General features: G+C 34.2%; 1 protein-coding gene across 3 annotated transcripts; it reads right to left on the bottom strand.

Moving 5' to 3' along the window:
• Positions 1–7062: 7062 nt before the first annotated feature.
• LOC137739217 (protein indeterminate-domain 7) lies at positions 7063–10469 on the bottom strand. Of its 3 annotated transcripts, none has more exons than XM_068478766.2 (4): positions 10110–10469; positions 9328–9499; positions 8827–9223; positions 7063–8324 (listed from the first exon to the last, which is right to left on the bottom strand). In XM_068478766.2, the coding sequence occupies exons 2-4, from the start codon at positions 9479–9481 to the stop codon at positions 7316–7318; spliced, it is 1560 nt and encodes a 519-aa protein (XP_068334867.2). In that variant the 5' UTR covers positions 9482–9499; positions 10110–10469; the 3' UTR covers positions 7063–7315. The 3 variants fall into 3 exon arrangements, with proteins under 3 accessions (XP_068334867.2, XP_088556423.1, XP_068334866.2); XM_088700297.1 differs by having other exon boundaries at positions 9328–9496; positions 10110–10454; XM_068478765.2 differs by lacking the exon at positions 10110–10469 and having other exon boundaries at positions 9328–9682.
• Positions 10470–17463: the final 6994 nt, after the last annotated feature.

Raw genomic sequence — 17463 nt, 5'->3', positions numbered from 1 at the left:
AAGAAAATTATGTAGACTATTCTAATTTAATTTTGTATATGAACATTTTAACTAAAAATATTTAGATTCCGATAAATTATTGAAAAATCACTAAACCGACACCATGAAACTTGTAGAACACTATGAAAGAATATGAAACACATGAAAGATTTTTTAAAATTATTTTAGTCATTGAATTTAAATTTGGACCGTTAGATCTTTTTTTTAACATTGGATTTGATCAAATTAGATCTTAGCAGTTGGATTTAATGAATTTATAAATATAAACCTAAAAAATACATATATATGGTGGACCAGCCCAATAACTAGGGGGGATTCTTGCTTAAATTTGTCTCAAAAATGAGTTTTGAGTTAAAACTCATACTTGGCTTAAAAATTGAAGCAAGTTCGAATAAGTTAAAATTCATAGTCTGCTGCAGCTTTTTTTGTTGCCACTTGGGGTGGGCACTTAGAACCGAAAACTGAAACCGAAACTGAAACACGAATCAAATTGAATCGCACTGAACGGTTTGGTTTTGCAGTTTTGAAATGGTTTCAGTTTTGAAACCGAACCGCAACATAGAAAACGGTTTGGTTTCGGCTTTGGCTTTTGAAAACCGCACCGAAACCGAATCGCACCGCAAATATTAATTAACATTTAATTAAATGTCCATATTAGATTTCATGTTTTAATTGGTTGTTTGTTAGAATCTATACACTTTGTATGGACTCAACCACACTTGAATGTCATCATTCATCACTTTCTTTCGTTCATTAACTTGAAGGACCCTAGTTATTTTATACCATCACACACACACACATATATGTGCAAGGGTGGACTAATCTTGTTATCAAGAGTCGAAAAATGATCTAATGAAGTCCACTTATTTGAAGCATGATATCACATATTCTAGTATGAAAGTTTCGCTCACGTTTCATGAATTCAAAGTTATTGAACTTGTTTTATGTTATACCTTGTATGGGACATCCTTTTGTTGCACAAACATATTTTAACATCACAACTTCATGCAACATGCTAATTGTTTACATAATCAATGTCTTTTTCCTATAGCTACTCGGAAATGCTTATTAATATGTTAAATTGCAAATTGTACATTTTTTCTTAAAAACCAAACCGAAACCGTTTGAAACCGCACTGAACCAAACCAAACGGTTTGGTTTCATTTGGTTTTGGCTTCAAAACCGCACCGAACCAAACCGCAAAAAATTTTGATTTTGGTTTCGGTTTCACTCAAAACCGCATTGAACCAAACCGTGCCCACCCTTAGTTGCCCCCACATCTTATATATTTTTTATTTTCTAGCTAAGTTGAATCCACCAGACAAAAAGCATGCACCAAAGCATCCAAATTATGGAGAAGGATTATCTCCCCTCTTTTTTTCCCTTCCCTTCTCTATCTTCCTATTTGAACGGTCACGATTAAGCCACGTCAACATCTTATATTAATTTTTTATAAAAAGAGAAAGACAAAATAAAGAGTATGAGAAGAGGAGATGAAAAGAGATAGAAAGAGGAAGGAAGAGAATCATAGTCCCTAGATTATATACACACTAGCTGCTTAGCTGGGGCGCCAGTCAGGGCAGCTTTCAACCAAAAAACAAAAAAGCTAAGCTATAGGCAACAGCCTTAGGCATGAGACCGAGGCCCACCTTCCCTACCTATTTAGTGAAATAACAAACATTCTCTACTGCATTTCTCATGCTCACAGCAAACATGAAAATGGAATTAATGTTGGTATATGTGTCCTCCTCTCTCTCCCCTCTCTCCCTCTCTCCCCCTACCCATTTTTATAAAATATACATTTTGAAGTCCTGCATGAGGAGGTTAAAGAGAAAGTTAGAGAATAAATGGATCACATAACAAATCTTTCTATAAGTTTTTGAAATACTAGAAATTTGATAGAAACTTGTTTTTTTTAATAATAAGATGAATAAGATAAATAAGATAAGTAAATTACAACTCCAAAATTTGTTTAAATAATCTTAAAAAAAATTAGTCTTGAAAAAAAAAAAGCCAAAATGGAAAATTACAAAAATTTCAAAATCAACTTTAAACCTTAAAAGTGAGTATTAACCTACTAAACATTATTTAAATGATAAAATTCATCTTGTGCTATATATATAGTTGTGTGTTGGACTCGTCTAATCATTTCTTTTCCAGAACAGTATTTTAAATGGAAACAGACACCAAAAACTTAAAAATTATCTATTAGAATCACTGCTCACACCAAAATTTCTTTTCTAATAAACTCTTATATTATGCTAGTCACTTTTCTGAAGTGTCAAATCTGAAATAAAAAATGACACATATTATTGTATCCCTAAACCCTAAATCATGTTGACGAGACGAGTCTAACTCCGGGTTCGTAGGGGAGGGCTTAAGATTTATGGTTCATGGACTTAAGAGTGTTATAACCATAACCATATATACATATTATGAGTTTGAACTATAATTTTAGGTAAGTGTATAACAATCGTATTGAAAAACTTGTCTCGTTGCACCTCATTGCCGTGTTGATGCTAACCATGCCTAGATAAGTGGGAATTGGGAGGAATTTTTTGTTAATCTAAATATGTTTACTTTTTGAAAACCAATGAATAGACAAGTACCAATTAGACCACTCTCAAAGTAGTCTACAAATTGACCTAAACAATTTACAACGACCTTTAGGGATGAGAATCTCTTAGGTTTACACCTTTTGATTTTATAAAAATCTACTTTATCTGATGATAGGCTAATCATATCTTAATTGATTACTCAACTCAACACATAAAATATTAATTCTCTCTCTCTCTCTCTCTTCTCTGGGGGTCGCACGTGGACACACACAAAGGAACACCAGTAAGATTCATATGAGTCCTTCGCCGCATGAACCTTGAGCCTCTGGGGAAGTTGTATCAGGAGGCAGTCAATCGTGGCTGGTTTGTTAACAAGCCACTTAAAAAGAAGCACTAACTTATCATGCACTTATAAATATATACCACAAACCAGAAAAGGGAAATATTTAATTTCTTTGAATTATTATCTTAATAATGGCCATACATAATTAAGGCTTGCATTGAAAATATTTTCCTTGATTGATATGTGCTTACGTACAAAGATTATTGAGGTTGATTAATATAAGCACTGATCATAAGTTCTAATTATTTACTGGCTGTTGCTATCTAACACAATACAATATCATCTGGCAATAAAAGATCATGAAGGTAAAGTCTGCAGGCTACACTTATATAGAATTATATTCCTTGCCTGCAGGTCACATCAAATTTTCAATTTCTTTCCACTTTTTGACGAAATATTCTCTCAATTATACTATGTAGAAAGGAAAAAAAAAACCGTATGAATTGATCCCACTAATGTAACTGCTGAACCTTAAATCATAACACTCAAAGTTTCTTGGCGAGTCCTGTCAATCGTTTATATTTCTTACTTGTCATGTTAAGAAAAAAATCAAATATCACTTTTCTTATATTTACGAAGAAGTAAATATAATGACATATTGATTTTCTACGTTAGGACATAAATATGATCATTTTTGTGTGTAGTTTGCTAATTTGTAATTTATTTTTTTAAAATTTATGCATATCCAAAAACCAATTCTCAACTTCTCTAATATCTCTTCAGAGATCATTCGTTGGTTTCCTCCTTCCTAAGATTTTGTTAAATGAAATTTTGATGGATCTGTTCTAAATGAGTCGACTGTTGCAAGTTTCATTATTCGTTTTCAGATGGGTTCTCCCATAATTGCTAGAGCTAAACCTCTTGGTTCTACAAATTAATGTGCTTTTAACCAGCTGCATCGCTCCGTCTAGGCCTTCCTCGAGCAGTTAGGGCTGGTTACTAGAAAATTGTAGTGGAATGAGACTCAAAGATTTTGATTGATTGTGTGAATGGTGTTTACTCAATTCCTTGGAAAATTGTAGTGGAATGGGGACATCCATAAACTTTCCCATAATTTTGAGTGTATTAGCTTGTTTATGTTTATCGGGATGCCAACTTTTTGGCTTATAAATTTTCTGTTATAGGGCACTCTATTGTTTCCTCATTGTATTATAAGGAATGCCCTACACTTTGATAATTGTGTTGTACTGGTTGCCAAAGGTACTATGTAGAAATATGTGTGTGTGTGTAAATGAATGAATAAATATTTTAGACATCATGCAGGTGAAAATTACTATTTGATGAAGATAAACTATACAATTAAAGAAAAAATAATTTGTATATTTAGCAAGAGAAATGCTAATTAAGGAAACTCTCATAAAGTGAAATTCTCTGACATCTTATATTTTAACATCAATTTACATGCTAATATTATAAAATATTATGTCAAAAACATAATACAACGACGTGGAGGGCTCCACTTTCTAGCATTTCTCATTTTGCAAAGAGTGATGTTCCCTCGGGATTGAATCCCACTTGCATTGCACCCACAACAGGTGTCAAACAGCATCTCTCTTTTGTGTGTTGATATGAGCAGCACAGCAGCTGCAGCAATATCTAAACCAAACGAAAGCTAAGTTGCTCAGGTTTTACATGTTACATGTACAAACCCTTTCTGCCTCTCACATTTTACGAATCTTTCTGTATTGGAGAATCCAATGCTTTTTTGTACCCATAATCCGTATATCCCCCCTCCCTTACCTTTTCCTAACATGCATATATGCGCATATTCAAAGTCTCCTACTTTAATTAAAATAATTAGATGCATCGTTAGAGAGAGAACCAAGACGTAAGGGAGGTGCCGACCATATCATCTGTAATTAAAGCACATCTCACAGGATATACAATTCCTTAACTGTATTTTGGTCAGACACTACACTAATCTCACTTGTTGTGAGAGCTCGCTCAAGCAGCCTTACCAAAGCTGTTTTTTTTTCTCTCTTCCTGATTTCTCAGAAGTGCTCTTGTGGGTTAACATGCATTGAGGAATAAGGATTAAGCTAATATAATGTGTACACCTTTGAATCATTAATTAATATAAACTTAAGTATATGATCCAATGATTAAGACAAATAATTCCTACTTTTTACAAATTTTGAAGTGGGTCCACAAATTGGACCACCATGATTTTGGGGTTAGTGGCTAGTATAGTTTATTATTTTGCCTTTAGTGGTGAGCACCAACAAAATATAGGAGAGTGAAATTTAACATAGAAGAAAAGTATACATACCTACTCAATCTCTGCATGGTACTCTTGTTTAGCAAAGTAAATAGCTAGCTTAGTAACAAGAAAGTGACTCGATGCACTAATTTCAAGTCTAACGCACACTAATTTGTAGTCAAACCAACTTTTTATTCAACATATTGTTTTTAATATTTGTGGAACCCATATAAGATTAACTGATTAAGACTAATTTAAGAAAGTTAATAAGGAAAAATGGTTAGCTCCATTCCATCGCATGGATTAATTTTCCTAAACATTAACATAATTAACATTTGCATTTAATGAATTCTTGATAAGAGCAAGAATCATTTGTAAGTAAGAGATTTTAAGTTCAATTTTCACCAAAGACGAATTTGAACCACATGATTGCTAGCGCCCATTGTGAGGCTTAGCCCACTCCCCCACTCCTTACTATAGATAATATTGTTTTGTTAAAAAAAAAAAAAAAGACTATGTACGTATTCATAAATATCGTAATATGACAGGAAAGGCTAACAATATATACATAATCCAACGTGTAAATTGGGGTTAATCATGCACGCTAATGGTTGATTCGTTATGGATAAAAAAAACTTGGTCCTTTGAGAATTAAAACCCTAAACCCTAAGAAAAAACAATAAAATTTTCAGCAATAAATCCTTAAATTGTGCCTGACATGAATGGAATGGGGAGTAAAGGATGTTCTTATTCAGATCAAATATAAGACATCAGCGTTTTGGATTTTTCTTCAATACGGCTTCATCACATTTTATAATTGAAAATAGAAGATCTAAACAGTTGTGAAAATCAAATCTAATGGCTAAAATGCGCGTAGCACTGAAAGATATATAGAAGCCACACACTATGTTCATTTTAGGCTTATTTTTAGTTACGTCTCTTGAAACTCTATTTTTATCTCACTTTGCCCTTTGTAACTCAAAAGTCATTATTTTACTCTCTGAAGCCTAAAATTCGTTCCACTTTGACTCGTGGTCTTTGTCTTGTTTCTGAAACATATAGTTCGCGCGCCTCATAAAACATATGTTGGACCAACACCCAATAAAACTATGTCACATGTGCAATAAATTTGATTATAAATATCCATTATGTGTTAACAATCGAGAATATTAAGTTTAAAAGAGAAGAGATTAAAAAAAAAAAAATTGATTAGCCTGACGCACCTAAACCAAACCCACATAAGAAATTAATAGATCTAAGGCAATGTGGAGCGAATTTTGAGTTCTATAGAGACACCATTTAAGTTTCAAAGGCCAAAATGGGATCAAAATCGAGTTCCAGGGGGCAAAGTGAATCGAATTTTGAGTTTTAATGAATAAAGTGATGATTTTTGAGTTACAAGGAGCAAAGAGATTAAAATCGAGTTCTAGGGGGCGTAGCTAAAAATAAGCCTTAATTTTATAGTAAATTACCAATAAAACTAAGGTTAGGAATAGGAAAATTCTAAATACAATAATGTATAAATATCGTTTAACGATTAGATGTGACGGATTGAACTTTTCTTCATAAGGTATAGACTAGTAGATCATCAATGTATCCATACACTGTCGTAGGGTAGAAACCCTAAGAAATGATAGACTTAAAAATCGAGGGCCGAGATCATAAACCCCTTTTTTTTTTATCGATGGGAAGTAAACTTACTATTTTACATACTAGGAGTATATTATTAATTTGGCTTTAGACAAGTTGATTATATAGTTGTGCGATGCTCCTTCTGCCTCGGAATTAAATCGTCACTCCCGCAGTTTAATTTAATTTAATGTGGATTATCACTTATATACAAAAAAAGATAGTTTAATATGAACCATTATATTATTGTTTTGACAAAACCTAAACCCTATCATAAGTAGAAGCACATAATATGATGAATTACAATTAAAAAAAAAGAAAAAAAAAAAAACTGAAGCAAAGGCAATAGTTACGTACTTCGTAAAGAAAGCCACATGAGCCATCAAAATGTTGGCATTTCGTCAAGTTTGATCACGAGGCCTTTAATTCCCTTTGGGAAGAAGATCGAGTCTTGAGAGAGTAATTAACAAAGAGAAAATTGACTATATAATTAACAACCCAAAATTATAATTAAGTAAAAAACAAAAATAGATGTCTGGTCATGATCCGTATGTAAGAGCTTAGCTCAGCCAATAGCTAGCTAGCTTAACCTTGCCAAGGTTTTTGGTGGTCACGGGAAGCAGTATTAGCAACAGCAGCAGCAGCATTAGCACTTCTGACACAGTTTCCAATACCAGCAATGTTCAGAATGTCACTGTGAGACAGTGCTCTCAGTCCCAAGAAATCTCGGGTCAAACCTTCACCGTTTGCACCGCCGTCGTCGCTACCACTTCTGTTGAAATGGGTCGAATTGGTCGAGTCTTTTTTTGCATTGTTCAAAATATTAGGGAGGGAGCCGAAAGCCTCCAGCTCAAAAGCAGCCCCTTCGAACCCAGTTCCGGAAGACAGAGAGTTCATCATATCATGGAGCAGAGACGCTTGATGATGTTGGTTTTGATGGTGATGATGAACACCTGAGACTGCAGGACCAGTTGTGCTATTAGTAGCATTGGCCCCTGCTGCTGCAAAAGCAGACACGTGACCACTGAACTCAGACATGTGACCCTGGCTGTGCTGGTGGACCCTCACCATGGGCTGTGGTGATGCAGAGGCTGCAGCTGCTGCTGCTGCTGCTGTAGTAGTACTATGCTTGCTGCTCATGGTTGCACCCATCTGAGCTGCCTTCTGTAGCAATGCAGTGGCTGACATGTGAGGGGAAGGTGCAGGGTGGAAGGGTGGGAGTGTGGGGCCCAAGCTGCTAGGGCTAGGGTTAGGGTTTTGTGATGTGCCATTATGGGAATCATCGAGGGATAAATCCTGGTGGTGGGTTGGGGAGAAGAGTGAGGAGGATGAGGAGAGGTCAATGGTGCAGTTTGGTGGGCCCAACCAAGGTGGTAAATCTGGCCTTAGGGTTGTAAAACTCTGCTGCTCTTTTTTCAGTGAAAATCCATGGATGTCTTGATTAAATTGGTGCCCTAATTGCACTTGGTTAAGATTCATCTGTTGTTGCTGAGAGATGAGAAGATGATGTGGGTTGTTTGCTGAGGTGATGGCTCTTGCACTCTCTTCTGCTAAAGCATCACAGAAGGCTCTGTGAGTGATGAAACTATCCCTCCTGTTGTGATGAAAATCCCCAAAAGCAGACAAAACACAATCAAACAAAAGCAAAAAACCATGTTATAAAAGTGCTTTTGCATAAAAATACATTTTTTGCTGAGAGAAATGTATTGACTTCCTTCCCACACACTCCCTCTTTTGCTCTCATTTCTTTCTGTTTTGATTCATTTTTTTCTATTTCAGATATCCAAACATAGGACAAGACTGTCCACATCAGGCCAGGTGCATTAAAATGTTTCAATCTTGGTTCACTAAATGAACCAAATAAAGAATGTAACTTGATTAGTACCCAAGTAACTTATTTGAAGTAAATTTACAATTTTGAAATCTGGGTTTCTGAGAAATCATCTTTTCTAATGACCCATTAATTCATAGATGAAGATATGTGTCTGATTAGCTATTGCTTGGATTAATTACTAATTAAGAGAGTGTTCTTGCACTTTCTCATGAATGTAAATGCTTGGAAAGATGAGGAATTTGAGGGTAATTAATCAGTTTACCTCGAGAATAGGGTTCCACAGTCACATCTGTACTCCCTAGTGCCACAGGTTTTGGAATGAGCTTTCCAATCCGATTGAACCGCATACCTCTTTGAGCACTTGTCACATTTCCACTTCTTCTCACCGTGCTTTCTGCAAAAGTGCTTCTTGATCCCAGTCAGGTCCCCAAGAGCCCTTGAAGGGTCATGGTGGACACAGCTGGCTTCTGGGCACACATAAACCTTCTTCCTCACCTCCTTGCTTGTTCTTTGCTTGAGCTTCCATGGCAGGTTGTGCCCTCTTCTGTGAAGCTGCAGATTCTGGTCTCTCTGAAACCCTTTGTTGCAGATCTCACAGATGAACCTGTTTGTTGCCATGAGTGTCTTGGGGGACAAGGCTATCACTTCTGCATCTGGGTCTGATCCAGAAAATCAAACAAAACATCCAGAAATTAAAGAAAAGATAGAGATTAAGAGGTGATTAATATTAGGCTTTGATAATAATTTGATTAATTAATTATACCTGGATTGCCTGGTAAATTTCTCTTCTTTTTGAGAGCGGGTTGAGCTTGCGGTGGTGTGGTAAAAAACTGCTGAGAAAAGTTGGTGCCAATTTCATTTCTGTTGCCAGATGAGACGCTAGCAGCTTCACCTGATGCTGAAGTTAGATTGGACATGTTCTCATCCACCAGCTGCTGCGAGTATTGTTGTTGGAAGAGCATCATTTTTTGTTGGGTATCAAAATTCTTGGATTAATAGAAAGCTGGCATCTCTAGGTCCCCCATCTACATGTGTGTGTGTGTGTGTGTGTAAATACATATGGATCTTGATTTCTCTGATTGATGGTGAGGAGAGTCCAGGATCTGATTAAAAGACAACAAAACCAGGAAAACAACTAGGGAGAGAGAGAGAGAGAGAGAGAGAGAGAGAGAGAGAGAGAAGAAAACCTAAGATGCAAAAATGATGTTTGAAGTTGTAGTCTTTCAAACAAATAACACCCACTATGCACACACTCACACCTTGATTGTTTCTTACATATATTTGTTTGGCACCGACCCAAGAGACAATTTTTGTTTTTCTGAAGGTTGAGAGAGAGAGAGAGAGAGAGAGAGAGGAGCAGCGAAACCAGATCCTGTATGTCTAGGTAGGTAGCTACTTTTCTCTCCTTCAATATAGTTCAGTAGCCATCTTCTTGAAAACACCAAGAAAATCCAAACTATGGCCACACGATTATATATGAACACAAAAGATAAAAACTGAGAGAGAGAGAGAGAGAGAGAGAGATGTGGATGATAAGAGAGATACCTCTGTAATCCTGAAGCCACAGTCCAAAACAACAAACTCACAAAAACCACAACCGAAGGGGAAGCCAACCCTACGGCCAAACCTCTGACGTCTACACTTTCTGTCTTTTCCTCTGTTCTCTTTCACACAAACCCCAGAAAGAAAATAAAAATCTCTCCTCCCTCTCTCTCAAGTCACTCACTTCTTTATTATTTGTATGCACAACGAAATGCTTTTTTTAAAGTTTATATTTTTTTAGAACTAAAAACCCTTTAAACTAATCAACTACTATGCTCTCCAACCTTTCCCTTCTATCTCTTATAAATAAAGTAAGCAGGAGAAAAAGAAAGCATAAAAAGCAACCTTGTAAAAAGGAGTATCATTTGTACATTTATATACACATATATATGAGAGAGAGAGAGAGAGAGAGAGAGAGAGAGAGATTGATTTTGAAATCTATGTTTTACATCATGGGCAGTAGACCCTTTTATCCCAAACTTTCTACAATTACAGTGGTATGATTGAACCATTGATTAATTTGTATCAGGGAATGGCTTAAAAAGCTCTTTCAGCTTTTTATTTATTTATTTACTCTAATTTTCTATTTATCACTTAAACTATTACTTACCAAGATAAAAGATGGTTGAATATATACATGTCTGTCATTTTTGCATGGTTCGAAGAATAAAAAAATATATAAGATCGATGCAGATTTGATCAGGTTATGAATCTCCCCTCCAAGCTAAAGCTAATACACAGCTGCTATTGGCCGCCTGTTTTGCTTTATCGTAAGATGCACTACGCATATTGTCACAAGAGCCGTAAAACGATGGCTAGGCTACTAAACTAAAAAAATTCTCATGAGTTAAAAACTAATTGGACTAATTCAAGCAAAGAGCTTGGAAGAATGATCCTATAGCTATAGAAAGGCATAACTGTTGACTACAATGTCAAGAGAGAGCTAGAGAACAAGAGCATGCATGACCCTAATTAATGATATTAATTGACTTTTAATCATGTGGTAAGATGTGTTTATGTTGACTTGAACCAAAGTGTAGAAGGGATGATTTTCTTCTTCCCTTGTAACGGGAATTAATGATTTTATAAATATCAAGAAAAATATCACAAACATATATAACACATTTTCTTTTAAATTTAGTAATGGGAGAAAGATGATCTAACACAAAAAGTATATATATGAACATTGGATAGTAATGCTAGAACATCAATGAACTACATCATCTTTATGATCACATAACATGGTTAAATTATGTGTAATTTTATGTCACTCTTCACATTTAGTCCTCCATTTAGTTTCTAATTGTCACTTCACATTGATCAACGCTTTTCTCACTTGGGACCCGTGATAAGATGATGGATGAGCTTGATATGGACAAGATGATGGATGAGATTGATATGGAGTGATGCAAAACTAAATAATGGGTTTTTGCATATTTATGCAAATATGTAGGGAGTTTTTTTTTATTTTTTATTTTTATTTTTTCATAAAACACGTTTACGTATTTGTAATCAAAATTAATTTACAAAATTGAATTCTGATCACATGATACTTCTTTGTTTACTGAATTTTGTAAAATAAAAATATATGTGAAGTCCACATGAATTTAGGAATTCAACTCCTCATTTTGGAGGAATTCAACTCCTTTATGAGGGAGGGATTGAATTCCAAGGACATGTGGAGAATCATAATGAATTTCTTTTACCAATTATGTCTTCACTTGGTTTTGATTATTCCAACACTGCCCTTCATTCCACAAAAACTCTCAGAGCTACCATTATTGAATACTAGCATATGGGCACACACAAAGTGTATAAGAAAATTTTTATTTTTGTTTTTGAAATAGAAGGAGAGAGGAAGAGAGTGATAGAGAATGTAGGAGTGGGAAGTTTTTTTAATTTATTTTTTATTTTTTTATATTTTATTTTAATAGAGATATGTTAGGATTGCATGTAGGTGAGGCTTTAAAAAAAAAAAAATTTAGTTGTGTGAAATTACATTTCTGCCCCATATTTCTTATTCATTTTCTATTTTAATTAGAGGGTTAAACTAGTAATTTCATAGGATTTTGGTTGACAATGAGTGTTTTATTAATTAGTAGAGATTAATAAATGTTTTCTTTTAATTTGACTATAAAATAATTTATTAACAAAAAATTATAAAGTAATTTATTAACAAAAAAATTATAAAATAATTTATTTACCAAAAGAATTATAAAATAATTTGCCAACCATAAAAAGGTTATGGGGAATTTTTTGTAAGCCATGATTATCCATCCCTTCCCATAAAGGTTACGGGGAATTTCACCCTACCCCATGACCACAATCAAACAAACTCACCAACTCAGAGCATCGATCGAACCGGGACCTCCCACATTTTTTTTTGTTTATTGAGGAGCGTAGTCCGCGCCCTTATCACTGGGGCACTTGCTGTGGTTTATTCCGATGCAGTTGAATTAGTAACAACTTATATAGAATTAATATCATTCCTATTCCGATTCTAGAAAGTTTTAGTAAACAATTTCAACAAGAATTTGATTCTAACTCCTCCCTATTCCAACTCTTCCTCAATTCAATTCCTCTCATTTTGATTAAGGATTAGCAAACGAGCTATTAGTACTGTTTAGTTTGTTTTCAGTATTATTACACATAAGTATGGTTGAGGTTGATATGTGTTTTGTAGTCTCTCTGACATATAATGCAGATCAAAGAGAAACTACAAGTGAACATAAACAACTCACCACTATAGAAATCCACCAAAGAGATAAGAGTTTAGGGATAGAAAGAAGACCCTCTTTCCTAAACAAGTTCAGAAATAATTCTCAAATTTCTGGATGATACATTCCATACACGAGGAAGGCTTTAAATAGTGCGGGCACCCTCCATGAATGGGTAACCCTTATTAATGATCATACATGAACCATATGACTTAAAATTATGTATGTATTTAATTAATACCAAACATGAACTTAAATGAAAACATGGAACTAAACTTTGAGTTAAATAAGATGAATGCACCATGTGAGAACTAGATGAGACCAAATTCGGTGTCACTCTCTGTGTTTTTTTTGGTATCGATCTATCGGTTTATGATGTTATGCGGTCAAATTTGTATCGATGGCTTGAGCAGGTGTGCTTTGGTGGCTCAACCAGGACTTTTTCTATATGTTGGTTTGCGATTGATTCTATGTTGATCATTTCGACTTTGCAATTCAGATTCATTATGAAGGTGATGTTGAGACTGGTCATTAGAGAAAAGGTTTTGCACATATTTTTGCAATTGCTCTTCGTGTTGACGACTCTTGCAATTAGAATGAAATACTACCCAGCTTTTTATGTTGTACAGCTTAAGCATTGTACGTAATCCTTATATAACTATTAAATATGAGAAATGTTATTGACACTCCAAAAATCTCATTCTACACTCCTCACAAGTGTATTTTTCTTACTAAATATAGAAAGTTTGGAGTGTAGAATGAGAATTTTGGAGTGCCAATAACAATTCCCTTAAATACATTGTTTCTTTAAAAAAAAAAAAAATTTAAAGAGAGAACATTTTGAATAGTTTATTATTATTAAAATTCTCAATAGTGCTAAGTCAATTATTTAAGAGATTCATTTCGTCCAAAGAAAAAAGACAGACCTAAGCACAAGAGAGGGTATCTAACACCATCCACACTTGATATGGTGCCATTGACACCAACCAGTATTCCCATTGGAATAGGAGAACTTTGTTTCAATTATTGAAAGAAATGTCTTTATTAATTACATATATCTTTGTCTGCATTGTTCTGCTGAGGCTAAGATGGTGAAGGACACTAGTAGTGTACTCACCAGATCAAACACAACTGAATTTTCCATCAAAATTTACAATCAGATAGTACAGACAATTTTGAAAGAAATGTTGTAACCAAAATCAAATGACTACCATAAAAAGATATTTTGTAACCAAAAACGAATAGTTGAATATATAGTAGTTGGTACTCGTGTATGTGTGTGTGTGTGTGTGTATTCATGTCTGTCTGTGCGTCTGTGCAGAATTAAATAATGCAGATACATAAGGAGCTACATCATCTCAATGTTTTAGTTCATGTTTTTCGATAAGCTTTGTGTAAAATAAGAGGTTTTAAAAAGGACCAGATATAAAAGAAATATTATCATTTTTGTCATTTTCTTGTTTTATTCCTCAATGATTTAGTTTTTGAAATGGGATCTGGCTCGACCAAAGTCTCAATATGCTCTCCCAGCTCATCTGTGTGATTATATTAATCCAAATGCATGTTTATATTAAAGAATGAAATTTAAAATTTATGAACGCCATGAAAAGTGTGAGAAAAGTTTCCATGCACACAAATGCATTTGGAACCATCTGGCTTTATGTATGATGCAAACGTATGATGAGATGATGATATACATTGTATTCTCAGAGTACATGTACAAAGGAAGTTGGCCTAGATAAAACACAGCCACATGCATGGTTTCTGCACGAGTGATGCTAGAAAAACACACAAAAACTAGTTACAATTATTTGAATTCGAAATATATGGGTAGTGTCAAGTAAAATATTGTTAAGTCACATGTCGTAATCTTAACACGCCGTCTTCACGTATGATGTTATGTTAACTTAAAATTCGACAATATATATTAGGTGACCTGCAAGCACATGAACAATTGTGATACATGCATTCACCTGCTTTAATACCATAAAAAATAGAGGGGCTTAAACTCCCAAGGAACTATATTATAAAAACTACCAATGAACAACGTAAACGCTAAAAAGTTACTCGACATCTAGAGCACTACAAAGACACTAAGCAAAAGGATTTCAAAATGACACCTTAATTAAAATTGATTTCAAACGTATATATGGCACCAAAGTCATTTTCAAAGTCTCTCCACATATTGTTTGTTTGTTTGTTTGTGTGTTTTTTTTTTTTTTTTGGGTAATGCAAAGGAACTTCAAAACACCTCAACCAAACACATCCTTAATTCTCAGATGTGGGATTTACACTCTCAACAAAAGAAAATTTTGATTTTTTTAATGTAATAAGAATGAAGTAATTCGTATATCAGCTATATATATGTATGTATGTATGTATGTATATGTGTGTGTGTGTGTGTGTGTATCTGTGTATGTATTTTGATGCTCATACTTCATAGTATTTCGAGAAATTTTATGTGTACTCAAACACATGTTACGTATTATAACATGAATTGATGACATAATTAATATGTCCAACTTCTAAACTTTCTTAAAATCAATACGGATGTAATCATTTTAGTTCAACAATAACACCTCAATTAAAAACTCATAATATTTAATCTTGAGATTGAATAAACGTGTGAGCTAAAAGGTCAAACATCAGCAAATAAGCACTAACTAGAACCATACAAAATATCACATTCCATATGAGTTGGACATAATTAAATTTTATTGCAAATATTTATAATATCAAATTAAGGTCGGCAAGCCTATATGGACTCATAAATTTACTCAGTGGTAGGTAGGCGGGAGATCCAAATTTTGCTTTCTTACAAAGCCCTAGAATTGTACTCTGATGTAAGTTGTTACCTTGAGCTAATTATAATTAGTAACCTTTAATCGTAGTAAAAGTGCAACAAGAGGTAAAATGTTGGGGCTAAAGAGGTGTTTCGTGTTGTTTCGAAAGTTGCTATGGTAACTTCCTCCTCACATGCATTTCTTTTCTTTTCTTCCTTTTCTTTATTTTCTTTCTTCTACTATCCATCTAAACAATTAGCCTCGTTGCAAATTAACCCTTAGCACAATTAAATTAATGATTTTTTGTGCTAAAAACATGTATTTTATGGGATATATATTGAGCAAGGCCAGTCTTATTCCATCAGTTTTGTGACACTGCTTTTGAAGTTGTTGAGCACTATAATAAGTAGTGTCTCTTTGCTATTAAATTTAGGCTAATTACACTTTAAAGTTTCAAGACTTGAAGTGATTTAAATTATATTTTTGACATTGCACTATAAAGTTTTTGAAATCATTCAGTTTTGGTTTAAGCATGTTTGATTGTTTCATTAACACAAGCATGAGATTTATCTTTGAGTTGATATAGAAGCCACACCCGCACCACATGAACCAAAACTAGTCATTATAGAGAGATTCAGCTTCTCCATATCAATGCTTCATATTCCAAAACGATAACCTATTGCACAGAGTGAAACTAATGTGTGGCTTCTAAGCATCCTAAGAATGAGTCCTACATCTGCCACAACAACGATTTAATGGTGGTACGGTCAAATAGATGGAAGAAAATTAAAACGGTTTCAAAACCATAGCCCGTGATCTTTTTAAGAAATCACGCATAAAACATAACTGAGTAGAGTGTCTTAGAAAGTGCGGTGACTCAGTCACTTGAGTAGAGTGTCATTTTTGTTACCGACTATTTTAACATGCATAGTTCTAAGGTAAAATTTTTATGTTTAGCTCTTATTAATATATTACCTTCTCTAGCTAGTCATTAATTTCACTTCTCTGGCTAGCTTTGAAATTATAGTTCCTTAGAAAGTTCTGTAAATCAGCCGCTTGAGTTGGGAGTTTTACCGGCTCCCTTAACATGCATGGTTCTGAGGTAATTTTTTCACTGTTACGAAAGGAATTTCATATTATATGTTCAAACATTTTATATATAACTGCTTTCCAACTTGTATATTCGAACGTTTTAACTCTCCTCCATGAACATGATGTGACTGCTTATGTTGTATCACTTATACTCATCGATCACATGTGCGTGTGAGTGTATACACCCTGCATCTAGTACGAAATTGCACCATATGGCAAATCATGTAAAACACATCAAGCTATGGAGCAAGACAACCCTTTGACACTTTTGCCAAATGTTTTAAAGCTATGACTTGACAATTCATGTTTGTTTGCCATTTTTGTATACAGAAAAAACTTGCCCATGAGTTTGATATCCCCATATAATTCACAAGTAGAGGAGCTAATATTCGCTCAACCGGAGCCCAATAAAAAATCTCAAATGCTTTTTAAGGGATTTTCATAAATTACTATCTCTTACACTTTCTTTTTCATTTTTTGTCATTAGATTAAATAATTCAAACAAAAACAATGAATATAACTAAGCAGAAGTGTGTAGAAAGAAAACAGGTGTTTATAATTTCACATAAATTATTTTGAGTGTCTATGCACATCACTATACACTTATTGGATAAACATTTACGTTTTCTTAGTGCACATGCATTAAATCCTTACAACATTTGATGCACGTCCTTAATTAATTACTTGCAGAAAGATGTAACACGAGTCTATATTTTTGTTTAGATTTGTTTTTGGGTCAAAATAAAGAGAGGGGGATGGGGGGAT

This window comes from Pyrus communis, chromosome 9 (assembly GCF_041283825.1).
Source record: "Pyrus communis isolate YQ-2024b chromosome 9, ASM4128382v1, whole genome shotgun sequence".
Taxonomy (NCBI): Eukaryota; Viridiplantae; Streptophyta; class Magnoliopsida; order Rosales; family Rosaceae; genus Pyrus; species Pyrus communis.
This window is presented reverse-complemented; position numbering and strand designations above follow the sequence as displayed.